Genomic DNA, 16,349 nt, shown 5'->3' on the forward strand with positions numbered 1-16,349 from the left:
CTAAAGGCATGTCCATCTTTATTAAATCTAATATATTTATTCAAGAGGATATTGAGTCAGATTCGAATGGTAGATTTTTAATTGTCAAAGGAGTGATCTGTAACAGAAAAGTTGTTTTGGTCAATCTGTATGGTCCTAACTTAGATGATCCTTCTTTTTTTAGAAAAGATATTTGCTTTACTGCCTGATTCAAATGAATAAATGTGATAATGGGTGGGGATTTTAACTGTTGTTTAAATCCTATGATTGACAAGAGCTCAACCAATCAGCGACTTCCAACTCACTCTGTGTCACTTATTCAGTCCTTTTTGATCGATTTTGGATTGATCGAATTATGGAGATATCTGCACCCCGATAACAGAGAATATTCTTTCTTTTCACATGTTTAAGAAAAATATTCAAGGATTGATTATATTATAATCAATCCCCGCTTCCTGCCTAGTTGTTAAAAATTGTGAAAATGACGCTATTGCTATATCTGATCATGCACCTTTGAGTTTGTGTTTTGAATTTGATTATGTCATTCTTGCCTGCCCAACATAACACATGGCACATGTCTCAGACATTATTGCAAAACTCTGACTTTGTTGGTTTTATTGAAACCCAGATAAAAGAATTCTTTCATTTTAATGATATAATGGGTACGTCCAAATTAATTATATGGGATACATTTAAAGCATTTTTGCGTGGTCATATAATTTCTTATTCAGCTGAGCTTAAAAAACAGACTAAAGTAGAATTAGATAAGATTGGGCTGGGAGGCTATCACCACCTATATTAAGCTGCTAGCCTAAGCAAGAGTTACATATGTTCAGACGACTGAGTGAATTGCTTCCCACATTCAGAGCAGGTGAACAGCCTCATTCCAGCTCAATGAACTCAATGATGCACATATGGTTGATATGGCTGAGAGAATCTCTTCCCAAAGTCTGAGCAGGTGAACAGCCTCTCCCCAGTGTGAACTGACTGATGTCTCTGTAGGGAGGATGATTCAGAGAATCCCTTCCCACAGACTGAGTAGGTGAATGGCCACTCCCCGGTGTTAAGTGACTGGTGTTTCAGTAGGTGAGAAGACAAAGTGAATCCCTTCCCACAGTCTGAGCAGGTGAATGGCCTCACTCTGTTGTGAACTCGCTGATGTACCTTCAGTTTAGATGACAAAGTGAATCCCTTCCCACAGTCTGAGCAGGTGAATGGCCTCTCTCCGGTATGTACTCGCTGATGTACCTTTAGTTCGGATGACTGCATGAATCCCTTCCCACAGTCTGAGCAGGTGAACGGCCTCTCCCCAGTGTGAACTCTCTGATGTACCTTCAGTTGGGATGAGCAAGTGAATCCCTTCCCACAGTCCGGGCAGGTGAACGGCCGCTCCCCAGTGTGAACTCTCTGGTGTACCTTCAGATTAGATAACCAAGTGAATCCCTTCCCACAGTCCGAGCAAACGAACGGCCGCTCCCTGGTGTGAACTCGCTGGTGTGCCATTAGGTCAGATGACCGAATGAATCCCTTCCCACAGCCTGAGCAGGTGAATGGCCTCTCTCCAGTGTGAACTCTCTGATGTTCCTTCAGCTGAGCTGATCGAGTGAATCCCTTCCCACACACTGAGCAGGTGAATGGCCTCTCTCCAGTGTGAACTGACTGGTGTGCTTGTAGGCTAGTCGACTCAGTGAATCCCTTCCCACAGTCGAAGCAGGTGAATGGTCTCTCTCCAGTGTGAACTCGCTGGTATCTCTGTAGATTAGATGAAGAATTGAATCCCTTCCCACAGTGTAAGCAGATGAATGGCCTCTCTCCAGTGTGAACTCGCTGGTGAGTCAGTAGGGTGGATGACTGACTGAATCCCTTCCCACAGTCTGAGCAGGAGAACGGCCTCTCTCCAGTGTGAACTCTCTGATGTACCTTCAGTTTAGAAGAGCAAGTAAATCCCTTCCCACCTTCCGGGCAGGTGAATGGCCACTCGCCCGTGTGAACTCGCTGGTGAGCCATTAGGTCAGATGACCGAGTGAATCCTTCCCCACAAATTCAGCAGATGACCAGCCTCTGCCCAGTGTGAACTGACTGGTGTGTCCACAGGTGAGAAGACCCACCACAGAACAGGTGAATGGCCTTGTCCCAGTGTGAACTTGCTGATGTACCTTCATGAGATGACCTTGAATCCCCACAGTCTGAAAAGGTGAACGGCCTCTCCCCTGTGTAAACTGACAGGCATGCCAGTCGGTCAGATGATCGAGAGAATCCCTCACCACAGTTTGAGCAGGAAGGATGATCAAGTGAATCCCTTGCTCCACTTCTTATATGCATGGACACAGACAGCAAAACTGGCGTGTTGTGTTCGAGATCCTCATAGATAAATTCCTTGTCGTTTTTAACCTGAAAAAAGATTTATAACATCCATCAGTGGGTGAAGGACAACATTTCAGATGAGATCACTTTAGTCACTTTAGTCACCAAGGTGTGATCTGCCATCACACTGTTTCTGTGAGGTTCAACCCAAGTTGGAGAGAGAAATCATCTTCTATCTGGGCACAGTGCTGGTATCCGGAATGACCATTAAACTCTCTGATGCTCTTCCTGTCTCTATAAGAATGGGGCATTTCTGCCATCTCCAATCTGTGACCTGGCTCAGTTTGACTCTCTCCATTGGTATTATTCCCTGTTCCCACTGAGCTGCATGGGTGCCTGGCCCCACAGTAACTGAAAGACTCTCATGCAAATAGCCTTTGTTGACGGACGTGCAGCAGGGATTTTCTTTTATCTACTGTCAAGTTAAACTGCCACAGTTTTAACGCCATGTAAACATTTCCTGCCCAGATGAATGGCTGGTCTTCACAGCTGTTAAAAGGAATTAAATGAACATTAGTATTATTTCTTGTGCTTGTCACAGAGTCATAGAAAAGTACAACACAGAAACAGGCCCTTTGGCCCATCTAGCTTGTGTTGAACTATCTAACCTATTTACACCCATACCCCTACCATCCAGATACCAATACAAACCTCTTCAATGTTGAAATTGTGCTCACATGCACCAGTTGGGCTGTCTGCTCATTCCACACCTGGATGACTGCCTGTGTGAAGACGTTTACCTGCATGTTCCCCTTAATATTACACCTTTCACCTTCAACCCATGGCCTCTGTTTGGCGTCCCACACCATCTCAGTGGAAAAAGCCAGCTTGCGCTTACCCCATCTATAACCCTCACAATTTTGATACACTTCCATCAAATCTCGCCTCAATCTTCTACATTCCAAGGAATAAAGCCCAGACCTGTTCAATCTCTCCTCATAACCCAAGTCCTCCAGACCTGGCAACATCCTTGCGAATTTTCTCTGAACTCTTTCAACCTCTTTTACATCTTCCTGTAGGTTGGTGACCAAACTGCACACAATACTCCAAGTTAGTCCTCACCAATGTCTTGTACAACATCAACATAACATCCATCTCCTGTACTCAGTACTTTGGTTTATGAAGGCCAATGTGCCAAAATCTTTCTTTCTATCCCTATCAAACTGTGACACCACTATCAGTGAAATATAGACCTGTATTCCCAGACCCCTTTCTTCTACAACACTTCTCAGTGCCCGACCAGTCACTGTGTAATTCTAGGTCCTACCAAGGTGCAACACTTCACACTTGTGAGCATTAAATTCCATTCTCCATTTCACAACCCATTTTCCCAGCTGGTCTAGATCACACTGCAAGCCATGATAGTCTTCCTCGCTGTCCACTACACCACCAGTCTTGGTGTCAGCCACAAATTTGCTGATCCAGTTAACCACACTATCATCCAGATTACTGATATAAATGACAAACAACAACAGATCCAGCACTGATCCCTGTGGCACACCCCTAGTCACAGGCCTCCAGTCAGAGAGGCAACCATCTGCTACCACAGTCTGGCTTCTCCCAAAGACAGTGTCTCATCCAATTTACTATCCCATCTTGAATGCTGAGTGACTGAACCTTCTTGACCAACCTCCCAGATGAGACATTATCAAGTGCCTTGCTAAAGTCCATGTAGACAACATCCACTGCCTTGCCTTCATCCACTTTCCTGATAACATCCTCGAGAGACTCTATAAGGTTGGTTAGACATGACCTACCGTGCACAAAACCATGCTGCCTATCTCTAATCAGACCACATCTATCGAAATACTTATATATCCAGTTGCTGCACATATGTTCCAATAACTCTCCCACTACTGATGTCAAGCTCACTAACATAAAATTTTCTTGTTTACCTTTAGAGCCTTTCTTGAACAGCAGAACAACACTGGCTGTCCTCCAATCCTCCAGTACCTCACCTGTCACTAAGGATGATTTAAATATTTGTGCTTGGGCCCCGACAATTTTTGCACTTGTCTTCCGCAGCGTCCCAGGGAACAACTTGTCAGGCCCTGGGGATTTATCCATGGTAATTTGCCTTAAGACAACAAACACCTCCACATCTGTAATCTGTACAGGGTCCTTTCTAACTCTCAACCAGTTTCGTGTGTCCTGCACCTTGGGTGCAATGCAACTCTCTTCATGACATATCCATCATTCCCTTCAACTCCTGGATGATCTGGAATTCATCCATTTCCAGCTCCAACTCCCGAACGTGCAGGGTTACAAGCTGCAGCTGGATGCACATCTTGTAGGTGAGGGTGTCAAGGACACTGGAAGTCTCTCCAGCTTCCCACCAATGTCCCGTCTAATTTGTAATGACCGGTGTGCCAAAAAATCTTGCCTGTGCAATTTTTACCCATTGACAACAACATGTGCAAACTGAACTTTAAACAGAGAGGTATTTATTTTAACAGCTAGCAAATGAGAACTCTGATGCCCTCTGGGTTTGATTGAGTTCATCTGCACTCTCACACAACCTATATAGCAGGCCTGTAGAGGGTTATGAAGGACTTTCTCGCCAGACCTTTTGCACACCGTCCATATCTGATTTGCTCGCTAAATGATGCTTTAAAAAGTCAGATTTCCAAATATTACTCCACTTCCTCCCACTTGCAAATTCTCCAGCAACTTTTGCATTGCCACAATACACACAGGTAATACCAGTTTCTGTTTTGTACATAAACATTTCCCCTGTATCCTCCCCCAGGGGACTGATGACCAATGAATATGAATGGAAGGGCAGGTCTCATTGGAGAATGGCACATTTGTGATGTGAAAGCTACTTGTTGATCAGGACAAAGGCGTTTGATATCATTATGTACCCAGAGAGAATGGGTCAAAACATGTTCCCACGGGTACAAAGGTCCAGAACAAGAGGAGGTAGAACAAGCAACACACACAAAATGCTGGAGGAACTCAGCAGGCCAGGAAGCATCTATGGAAAAGAGTACAAATGCTGAATTCCTCCAGCAATTTGTGTGTGCTGCTTGGATTTCCAGCATCTGCAGATTTTCTCTTGTTTGTGATTGGAGGCAGAACAAAGGTGATTTTCTCAACTGGTGATGTAAAAGATTTTGTTCCCTTTCTCCAAGTTTCCAATCCTTGCACTTAGACAGCTGGAGCTCAGCTCTGTCTGAGAGATCCATCGGTTCCCATTCCCTCATCAGCCGGAAGCTCCCCGGGGCCCGTGTACGGGTTGTGGGGCTGAGAGAGAGGGAAGAGAACAGGACTGTCCCGGGATTACGGGCACGGTGTCCGGAGCTCACAGCAACTGTCCCGAGTACGGTGTTGAAAACCCCCACCCGCAGCCGGGGAATATCTCTTACCTGGAGCCGATTTCTCGAGGCCTTTTATGTACTGAGCGCATGCGCGATATTCGGGAACAGCCTGTGCATTCGATCGGTGTTTCAGCGACAGTGAACATTGTTGTGCAGAGCCTTCTGGGTAATCACGGTGCCATTAAAAGTTTCTGCAAGCACCGGTTCCATGTCCATACCTCAGGTTTTTTGTGTGTAGAAAACTCAGCAGCTCTTTCAATGCAGAAAGCAGCTCCCATAAGCAATGCATAAACTATCAGAAAACTTTCCGCGTGTCTAATGCCAAAGTAGAACCTTGTTACAAATGCAGATATAAAACACAAGAGATTCTACTGTTGCTGGAAATGTAAATACACACACACATAACGCTGGAAGAACTCCGCAGTTCATGCAGCAACTAAGCAGAGGAGTACACAATCCAGGCATGCTGAAGGCACTCGGCCTAAACGTTGCCTATTTACTCTCCACATTTGCGGCCTGATCTGTTGATTTCCTCCAGTATTTTGCTGAAATTATCCACCTTTTTTTTCCAATCAAACAGTTTCAAAATGTTTCTGATCTTTCATTTGTAGCCATATTCTGCTGGTTGAATTCCTCTTCCTCCTCGTCCTTGTAAACTCTTAATTCCCATCTCTTTCTGGAGCCCCAACGCCCTGATTCAAGCTGGTAACTCTTTGGTTTCTGACTCTATACAATCGAAGATTCACTTGCTCATCTGCTGTCAGACTTCAGAGGCGCATTTAAGCAACCCAGCTGTCTGAGGCACAGACCTTTTAAATGAGTGAAAATGACACAAAACTTTGAAAAGAGCAGGGAAGAAGGAGCTTAACCACCTCAGACCAGAGCCCTGAAGAACGTTAAAACCACAGTGAGCTCATTGTGTTATTCAGCCTGGACAGAAGCATGCAGGAAATTCATGCAGGTGTATAGGATGATAGAAACATAGAAAATAGGAGCAGGAGTAGGCCATTCGGCCCTTCGAGCCTGCACCGCCATTTATTATGATCATGGCTGATCATCCAACTCAGAACCCCGCCCCAGCCTTCCCTCCATACCCCCTGATCCCCGTAGCCACAAGGGCCATATCTTAAATATAGCCAATGAACTGGCCTCAACTGTTTCCTGTGGCAGAGAATTCCACAGACTCACCACTCTCTGTGTGAAGAAGTTTTTCCTAATCTCGGTCCTAAAAGGCTTCCCCTTTATCCTCAAACTGTGACCCCTTGTTCTGGACTTCCCCAACATCGGAAACAATCTTCCTGCATCTAGCCTGTCCAATCCCTTTAGGATTTTATACGTTTCAATCAGATCCCCCCTCAATCTTCTAAATTCCAACGAGTACAAGCCCAGTTCATCCAGTCTTTCTTCATATGAAAGTCCTGCCATCCCAGGAATCAATCTGGTGAACCTTCTTTGTACTCCCTCTATGGCAAGGATGTCTTTCCTCAGATTAGGGGACCAAAACTGCACACAATACTCCAGGTGTGGTCTCACCAAGACCTCGTACAACTGCAGTAGTACCTCCCTGCTCCTGTACTCGAATCCTCTCACTATAAATGCCAGCATACCATTCGCCTTTTTCACCGCCTGCTGTACCTGCATGCCCACTTTCAATGACTGGTGTATAATGACACCCAGGTCTCGTTGCACCTCCCCTTTTCCTAATCGGCCACCATTCAGATAATAATCTGTTTTCCTATTTTTGCCACCAAAGTGGATAACTTCACATTTATCCACATTAAATTGCATCTGCCATGAATTTGCCCACTCACCCAACCTATCCAAGTCACTCTGCATCCTCTTAGCATCCTCCTCACAGCTAACACTGCCACCTAGCTTCGTGTCATCCGCAAACTTGGAGATGCTGCATTTAATTCCCTCATCCAAGTCATTAATATATATTGTAAACAACTGGGGTCCCAGCACTGAGCCTTGCGGTAACCCACTAGTCACCGCCTGCCATTCTGAAAAGGTCCCGTTTATTCCCATGCTTTGCTTCTTGTCTGCCAACCAATTCTCTATCCACATCAATACCTTACCCCCAATACCGTGTGCTTTAAGTTTGCACACTAATCTCCTGTGTGGGACCTTGTCAAAAGCCTTTTGAAAATCCAAATATACCACATCCACTGGTTCTCCCCTATGCACTCTACTAGTTACATCCTCAAAAATTCTATGAGATTCGTCAGACATGATTTTCCTTTCACAAATCCATGCTGACTTTTTCCGATGATTTCACTGCTTTCCAAATGTGCTATTATCACATCTTTGATAACTGACTCCAGCAGTTTCCCCACCACCGACGTTAGGCTAACCGGTCGATAATTCCCCGGTTTCTCTCTCCCTCCTTTTTTAAAAAGTGGTGTTACATTAGCCACCCTCCAATCCTCAGGAACTAGTCCAGAATCTAACGAGTTTTGAAAAATTATCACTAATGCATCCACTATTTCTTGGGCTACTTCCTTAAGCACTCTAGGATGCAGACCATCTGGCCCTGGGGATTTATCTGCCTTCAATCCCTTCAATTTACCTAACACCACTTCCCTACTAACATGTATTTCGCTCAGTTCCTCCATCTGACTGGACCCTCTGTCCCCTACTATTTCTGAAAGATTATTTATGTCCTCCTTAGTGAAGACAGAACCAAAGTAATCATTCAATTGGTCTGCCATGTCCTTGCTCCCCATAATCAATTCACCTGTTTCTGTCTGTAGGGGACCTACATTTGTCTTTACCAGTCTTTTCCTTTTTACATATCTATAAAAGCTTTTACAGTCAGTTTTTATGTTCCCTGCCAGTTTTCTCTCATAATCTTTTTTCCCTTTCCTAATTAAGCCCTTTGTCCTCCTCTGCTGAACTCTGAATTCCTCCCAGTCCTCAGGTGAGCCACTTTCTCTGGCTAATTTGTATGCTTCTTCTTTGGAATTGATACTATCCCTAATTTCTCTTGTCAGCCACGGGTGCACTACCTTCCTTGATTTATTCTTTTGCCAAACTGGGATGAGAGGCATTGGTCCAGTCGATAGGCAGAGGCTTTTTCCCAGGGCTGAAACGGCTAACACGAGGGGGCATAGGTTTAAGGTGCTTGGAGGTAGGTACAGAGGAGATGTCAGAGCTAAGTGTTTTAAACAAAGTGTGGTGTGTGTGTGGAATGCACTGCCAGCGACGGTGGTAGAGGTGGATACAATGGGGTCTTTTAAGAGACTCTTAGATAGGTACATGGAGATTAGGAAAATGGAGGGCTATGCGGTAGGGTAATTCTAGGCAGGTTCTAGAGTAAGTTACATGGTCGTGACATCATTTTGAGCCAAAGGATATGCAATGTGCTGTAGATTTCTATGATTCTCTGAAATTCATGGAAAATCTCCTATCCCACGGAGTGGTGACTAGTTACAACCTGTCATCACAGGGAGAGTGAGAAGGGAACAGCAGGGATAGATTTTGATATACTGATATGGAACAGAAACATGGGTAGGGATCAGATGGCCGAGAGGACTCTCTAGTGTACATTGTGAGCGTGGTAGAGACAGTAAGTACCTGAGACACGGAATTTGTTACAGAACTGATCTATCTTTCACAGATCCACAATATTAAATCCCAGTCTAGTTTAAGGCTAACATCAGCAGAACAGACTCTTCCAATGCTCAGTGACCAGGGTTCAGTCCTGGGTGCGATGAGCAGCTGCAAGAACTGCAGAATCTGACAGTAACAGTTCCTCATGAACCTGCAGCTGCCTTCAGTCACCATATTGGTGAAACATTTAACACAAAGCCATGCATTTGAGAATTTAGACATTTCTATTTTTCTGAACTTCTCATAAATATGTAGTTTAGTTAAGCTTTGCTCCAGAATTTCCACACAATTAAAAGAGTTTATTACATTTTTTTTATTTTTAGTTTTGCTCCACTTACATAATTTAACTATGTATATTATTGTAATTCACAATTGTTAAAATCTATTGTTATGAATTAGGTTCTACTGCTGCCGCAGAGACAACCAATGTCATGACATATGCCGGTGCTATTAAACCTGATTCTGATATTGATATGGGAGACACCCCGCCCCCCACCGGTCACCTGATCCCAGTTACCGCAGATTGTAATGCGAGATTGAAGCCTTTTCTACTGACCTGCATTCCTCAGAAATGACAATAGTTCAGATAAGTTTCCTTCTGAGGTTTCAAAACAGAAGCTCAGTCTGTCTAATATTTCCACACAATTAAAATGGGGAGGAATGCAGCAAGAATAACCGGGTTGTGAGGATCTTTGAGTATATGGCCTGCTTTTCCGACGCAGGGGAAGTGTAGGAAGAGTCCATGGAGGGGAGGCTTGTGTCTCTGATGTTCTCTGCTCTCCAAAGTTCTCTGCAGTTTCTTGCAGTCATGGGCAGAGCAGTAGCCATACGAAGGCGTGAAGTATCGACAAGAAGCTCAGAGACCTCGGCCTTCACCCTGCCTTGTGTAGCTGGATCCTGGACATCCTGTCAGATCGCCGGCAGGTGGTAAGAGTGGGCTCCCTCACCTCTGTCTCTCTGACCCTCAGCACACATACCCCACAAGGTTGTCTCCTTCACTCTCTGTGCACCCATGACTTGTGTAGCCACCCACAGCTCCAATCTGCTAGTTAAATTCGCTGACGACACTACACTGATTGGCCTAATCTCAAATAATAACGAGGCAGCCTACAGAGAAGAAGTAATCACCTCTACACAGTGGTGTCAAGAAAACAACCTCTCCCTCAATGTCACAAAAACAAAGGAGCTGGTTGTGGACCACAGGAGGAATGGAGACAGGGACCAAATTCAACATTTCCAAGTCTGTTATTGACACGAAATGCACGTTTTAATATTGAACACGACACAATGTATTTTACATATTGTTACTGACATAAAACGTATTTATAGATTGTTACTGACAGAGCATCGTATAATTTGTGTTCCGTGTGTTATCTGAATGTACTTGCCTGTGATGCTGCCACAAGTCAGTGTTTCTCTGTACCTGCACCTTCCCGTACTTGTGCACTTGGCAATAAATTCAACAGGAGCTGAGAAATCTCAGTGAGATTTGATTAGTGATGATCATCTTGGCAGCTCGGTCGGTCGAATGTATGAGACGGTACACTGTTAAATGCAAAACCCTGAACAGTGTTGATGATCAGAGGGATCTTAGACTCCAAATTCATCCCTCCCTGAAAGAGACTGCACAGATTGATCGGGTGGTTAAGAAGGCAAATGGCGTGGTTGTGTTTATTAGTTGAAGCACTGAGTTGAAAAGTCGGGAAGTTGTGTTGCGGCTGTTGCGAGCCTGCGGTCGGACTGTGACTGTGTCTTTAAGAGCGCCGGAGTGAGGAGGCGGGACTATGACGTCAGTCACCGGCTGACGGCGCTAACTGTGGATTTAACCATAAGAGAGAGAGAGCGATCTGCAGACAGGCAGTCGGCCAGTCTAAAGAAAGAGAGAGAGAGAGCGATCTGCAGACAGGCAGTCGGGGGAGGGATAGGGAGAGAGAGAGAGAACCCAGACAGGATATGAGGTAGTGATCCTGGACCCTGAGGGTGGCCACATCTTGGCACAAGAGGAGGCGATGGGTTGACACGTCGGAACGGGAATGGGAATCGGAATGAAAATGTTTGTACACCGGGAAGTCCCGCTCGGAGCAGATAGTTCAAAGGTTAATTTATTATCAAAGCAAGTATCCATAAACAACTCTGAGTTTTTTTTCTTCTCCTCCAGAGAGTCACGAAACAAACAAAGAACATAAAAGTCGTTCAGAGAGAAAAAAATCAAACTCCCACCCCAACTCCGTATAAAAAGGAACGGCATCCCGATCGTCAACCCCCCAAAACCCACTCCTCCCACAAATGGGAACAATAACATCGATCCCCCAGTAAAAACAACCCGACCCCGCACAACTGCGGAGGAGCCGGTGTCACCGGTGTAGAGGAGCCGCATCGGGAGCAGCGGACACAACAGGCGACCCCGGAAGATTCACAGGTGAAGGGTCGCCTCACCTGGAAGGATGTTTGGACAACGGAGAGAGTTCGGCCGTCCGGCCCTTTCACTGTGACCCCCGAACTCCACATTAAATCCGTCCAAACGAATCTGGGTGAACTTTAATGACCAATAAACATAATTCCTCTCTTTGATCAGCTGTCTGAATGATTCCCTGACTCTGAGAGGAAGGGGTGTCTATGGTCCACATTGTCAGGGTGTTGAGTTTACCAGGAGACAGAGACTGCAGGGACGGGAGGTTTTCTGGTCACTAATACACTGTGTGTGGACCCCGCTGGCAATTCTGGTGTTGTGACCCGAATCGAGACAAACACCACGCTGCCCACTCCACCAACAACACGGCACAGCCGGACACATAACAGGGGACTTTACATCTCACAACACTGGATTCAGTGATGAAACCCGAGATTAATGTTGTTGTCCCACTGAAATCATAAGAAACGTCCATTAAGGTGTTTTTAAATACCAGCGCACCCCCACAGGTGACGTCACACATGGTTTCCCCTCGCGCGTACCTGACGTCACACACGCACTGCTCTGCTCGCGCTGAAGCGGTTTAACGGTTGAGCTACCGACCACGAGACCCCTCCACCCACAACCTTCGCTGCGCTGTAGTCATTGGCCCGAAGCGATGTCAATCACTGTTTACGCCCAATAGCGGAGGCGGAACAGCCGAGAGGGCGTTACCCCGCTGACATCTCTTCTCAAAGAGGAACAAATCCCAAAGTAAATGTCCGCTTTCTGATTTATTTCCATTTCCCTCCGAGGGAAGTTGGGGCGTTTGTGAAGCGTCTCCTGCGGCCGGAGTCTGATGTATGGCTGAGAGGTAGGAGGAGACCGCTCGGCCCGTCGGTTTGATGCCGGTTCCCTGGGGAGGGAGAATCCCTTCTGTGTCACAGACGCAGACAGTGCCAGAGACCTGATCACTGTGACCTTCCTCCGTTAGGTCACCGTCATAGCCCACCCTGAATCTATCCCAAGTAACATACATGTTGCTGAAGGGGGTGGTAACAGTGGTACTCTCCTTTCCCCTTCCTGACTGTCGCCCGGTTTCCTGTGTCCTGCACCTTGAGGGCACCTACCTCTGCCAATGTCCTATCTATCACCTCCTTAGACACCCGAATGATCCGGAGTTCATCCACTTCCAGATTCAATGCGGTTTGTTAGAAGCTGCTGCTGGATTCAGTAGCCGCAGCCGTAGCGGTGCCTCCTACCCACATTCCACAAAAGGAGCATTGCACCATCCTGCCTGTCATCTCTACTGCCCTAGCTGAGCAGATATAAGGAAGACAATGAAATAAGCTGAGTTTTTCTTTCCTTTGCCCTCTCAGACTGAAGCCTCTATTCGCGAAAGCCTGGAAGAGTTAAATCCTCAGGATCACCACTCTGACTCTGTCTACTCAGACGAAGGCCGCCGCGCTTGGCCTTTCATTTGCTCATCAATCGCAAACGGGGACTGGTCGCTATCAAAGCTCTTTTTCTCTGTACAGACCCGGCGCTGCCTTTCATCCTCGGCCACCTGACTGAAGTCCCCTTTGCTCAAAACTCCTGATGTCCGCATTGGTCACCTGTCTAAGCTCTTCTCCGTTCAAAGCTCCTTTTCCGAGCATATGTTCAATAAAATTAAAGGTTAACCTTGTCTACTGTGAATACCGAAGCTGCGAATGGAGCAGCCATAAGGACTGAGAGGATGTCCGAAACATCCGGCATAAAATGAACGAAGATCCATATTTCAAAGGAGAGGAGATCGCCGAGTACCGCCTGTTCAACTGACGCAGGACCCCATGATGACGGCGAGGATAACCTACAGAGATGGGCAGAGAAACAAACCACAAGACATGTGAAGTGTGTGCGCCCGGAGAGTGGGTCAATAATGGCATCCAAATCCCTTGCGGAAAGTTCAGGCCAGGTATTGGGAAGATAAGCAGAGTGGGGTAAAAAGGTGGTACCCATTATATGGTCAGATCAGTAGCCATTTGCTGTCATGACGGGTCTCCTGCTGCGGCTCATAAAGGAGCGATTCAGAAAATGCAGAGGATCAAATCATCTCTCTTCGCTGCGCCCAGGAATCAGCCACACAAAGGCTCAAGTCCCCGGTCAGTTTTGTGGGTTTTGTTCTCCGTGGCCTTTCATTATCCGGCAGTACAGCATAGAAACTGATTTTCCCTCTTCCTCTAATCCTCACATTAGCCTCTTACCTCTTCTCCTCACCTGCCTATCACCTCGCCCCTGGTGTCCCTCCTCCTATGGGCTATTCTCCCCTCCTATCGGCACCACGATGTTGTGCTGAACCATATGAGTAATGAAGTGGGCAAGGAATCTAAACCCCTTTGCCTGTGCACTGTCCATATCCTTCTATTTCCAATAGGCCTATCAAAAATCCTCTTCAAAGTGTTTGATCTGTCTCCTTTTCCCGCCATCCCAGGCTCCACATCTCAGGTACTCACTACTTTCTGAGTGAAAACATGCCCCTCACATCTCTTTTGAAGTTACCACCTCTCACCTGGGGAGGGGGTCGGTGAGGGAGAAGTACGATCGATCTGCTCTATAAACCGGCGTCACCGGACATGGTGGAGGATTACAAGTACCTGGGGATACGAATTGACAATAAACTGGACTGGTCAAAGAACACTGAGGCTGTCTACAAGAAGGGTCAGAGCCGTCTCTATTTCCTGAGGAGACTGAGGTCCTTTAACATCTGCAGGACGATGCTGAGGATGTTCTACGAGTCTGGGCTGGCTAGTGCTATCATGTTTGCTGTTGTGTGCTGGGGCAGCAGGCTGAGGGTAGAAGATACCAACAGAATCAACAAACTCATTCGTAAGGCCAGTGATGTTGTGGGGATGGAACTGGACTCTCTCACGGTGGTGTCTGAAAAGAGGATGCTGTCTAATTTGCATGCCATCTTGGTCAATGTCTCCCATCCACTACATAATGTACTGGTTGGGCACAGGAGTACATTCAGCCAGAGACTCATTCCACCGAGATGCAGCACAGAGCGTCATAGGAAGTCATTCCTGCCTGTAGCCATCAAACTTTACAACTCCTCCCTTGGAGGGTCAGACACCCTGAGCCAATAGGCTGGTCCTCGACTTATTTCATAATTTACTGGCATAATTCACATATTACTGTTTAACTATTTATGATTCTATTGCTATTTATTATTTCTGGTACAACTGTAACGAAAACCAGTTTCCCCCGGGATCAATAAAGTATGACTATGACTATGACTAAATAACAACTCAGCCTTCGCCGGTGCTCATAAACTTCTGTGCCTCGACTGATAACGCAAACATGTTATATGTCTTCCTAATCACTCAATCAACCTGTATAACCATTTTCAGAGATTTCGATCCCAATATAATTCTGCCCCTCAACATCATGGTGCTCTTGTTTTTTGTCTCTTTACGTTTGGCCTACCAATGTGCAACACTTCACATTCAACTGGCTAAGCCTGGTGAGGGCAACTCCCTTTGCACTCAAGAAGCGTGGCACCATCCAGTGCAGGGCATCCACTTTATTGGTACCGCTTCCACAAGCATCCAATCCCTCCACTAGTGACGGACAATTGCTGCAGTGTGTACTATCCACCAGACACACTGCAGCAGCACACCGAATTTCCTGAAGCAGCACCTTCCAGACACACGACCACTACCATCTAGAAAACGAGAAAAAGCAGTTACCTAGGAACATATTCACTTGGGAATCCCAATCCAAGTCACCACCATCCCGATTTGGAAAAATATCGCCGTTTCTTCATTGTCGCTGGGTCACAATCATGAACTTCCCTCCGTAATAGCGCGGTGAGTGGACCTACACCTCACAGTCTGCTGCAGTTCCAGAAGGCAGCTCATCCACACATTCTCAATGTCAGGTAGGGATGGGCAATAAATTCTGGTTTAACTAGCGAGGTGCACATTCGGTATTTTTTTTAAACCTCCGTCTGTCAGTTCTCCGCCTACACTGGTTCTGTCATCCCTGTGATACACATAGCCAACTATATTTCATTTGGGTCCTTTCGACTCACGTGATACTGTTGCCCCGTGAAGTGATCCGCGCCCGGTAACATGAGAGCGAGTCCTTCCACGCCTCCTTCAATCTCCTGCTCGAGTGGGTACCGGTAGAATCTGGTCAACCGCAGCAGCTGGATGTCGTCACGACCGGACAGAAAGGCGGATTTTTCGGAGTTCAGATCTGTGAAGAGTTGAGGTAAAATCTGTTCTGAGAAATCCACCGCTCTGACATCTCCTACCGCATTTGTCGAACACGACTTATTCACAATGAAGCCGTTACCGACATGAGGTAAATGTCTCGTAAATCAGACACAGCACAAAGGTTGCAGGTAGCTCCCCTTCACCTCTGCTGTACCAACAGCCTATCACAGCGTGCCAATGGCTGAAAGACACGCTGTCTAGATAGATTGACATATAAATATATAGATAGATAGATAGATAGACAGACAGACAGACTGACTGATAGATTAATGGATAGATAGGCATTAATATCGAAGTAGTAAAATGGATCCAGCAGTGGCTGGATGGGAGACGCCAGAGAGTAGTGGTGGATAACTGTGTGTCAGATCGGAGGACATTGTGTAGCAGTGTGCCTCAGGGATCTGTACTGGGTCCAGTGTTGTT

At 46.2% G+C, this 16,349-nt stretch overlaps 1 protein-coding gene across 2 annotated transcripts; it reads right to left on the reverse strand.

Moving 5' to 3' along the window:
* Positions 1–422: 422 nt before the first annotated feature.
* On the reverse strand, positions 423–15,811 carry LOC140207102 (uncharacterized). 2 transcript variants are annotated; one of them, XM_072275432.1, is made up of 2 exons: positions 15,740–15,811; positions 423–2,370 (listed from the first exon to the last, which is right to left on the reverse strand). In XM_072275432.1, exon 2 carries the CDS (start codon positions 1,984–1,986, stop codon positions 880–882), a length of 1,107 nt encoding a protein of 368 aa, XP_072131533.1. In that variant the 5' UTR covers positions 1,987–2,370; positions 15,740–15,811; the 3' UTR covers positions 423–879. The 2 variants fall into 2 exon arrangements, with proteins under 2 accessions (XP_072131533.1, XP_072131532.1); XM_072275431.1 differs by lacking the exon at positions 15,740–15,811 and adding an exon at positions 5,712–5,757.
* Between the last annotated feature and the right edge of the window lie 538 nt (positions 15,812–16,349).

Source organism: Mobula birostris, chromosome 13, assembly GCF_030028105.1.
Source record: "Mobula birostris isolate sMobBir1 chromosome 13, sMobBir1.hap1, whole genome shotgun sequence".
NCBI lineage: Eukaryota > Metazoa > Chordata > Chondrichthyes > Myliobatiformes > Myliobatidae > Mobula > Mobula birostris.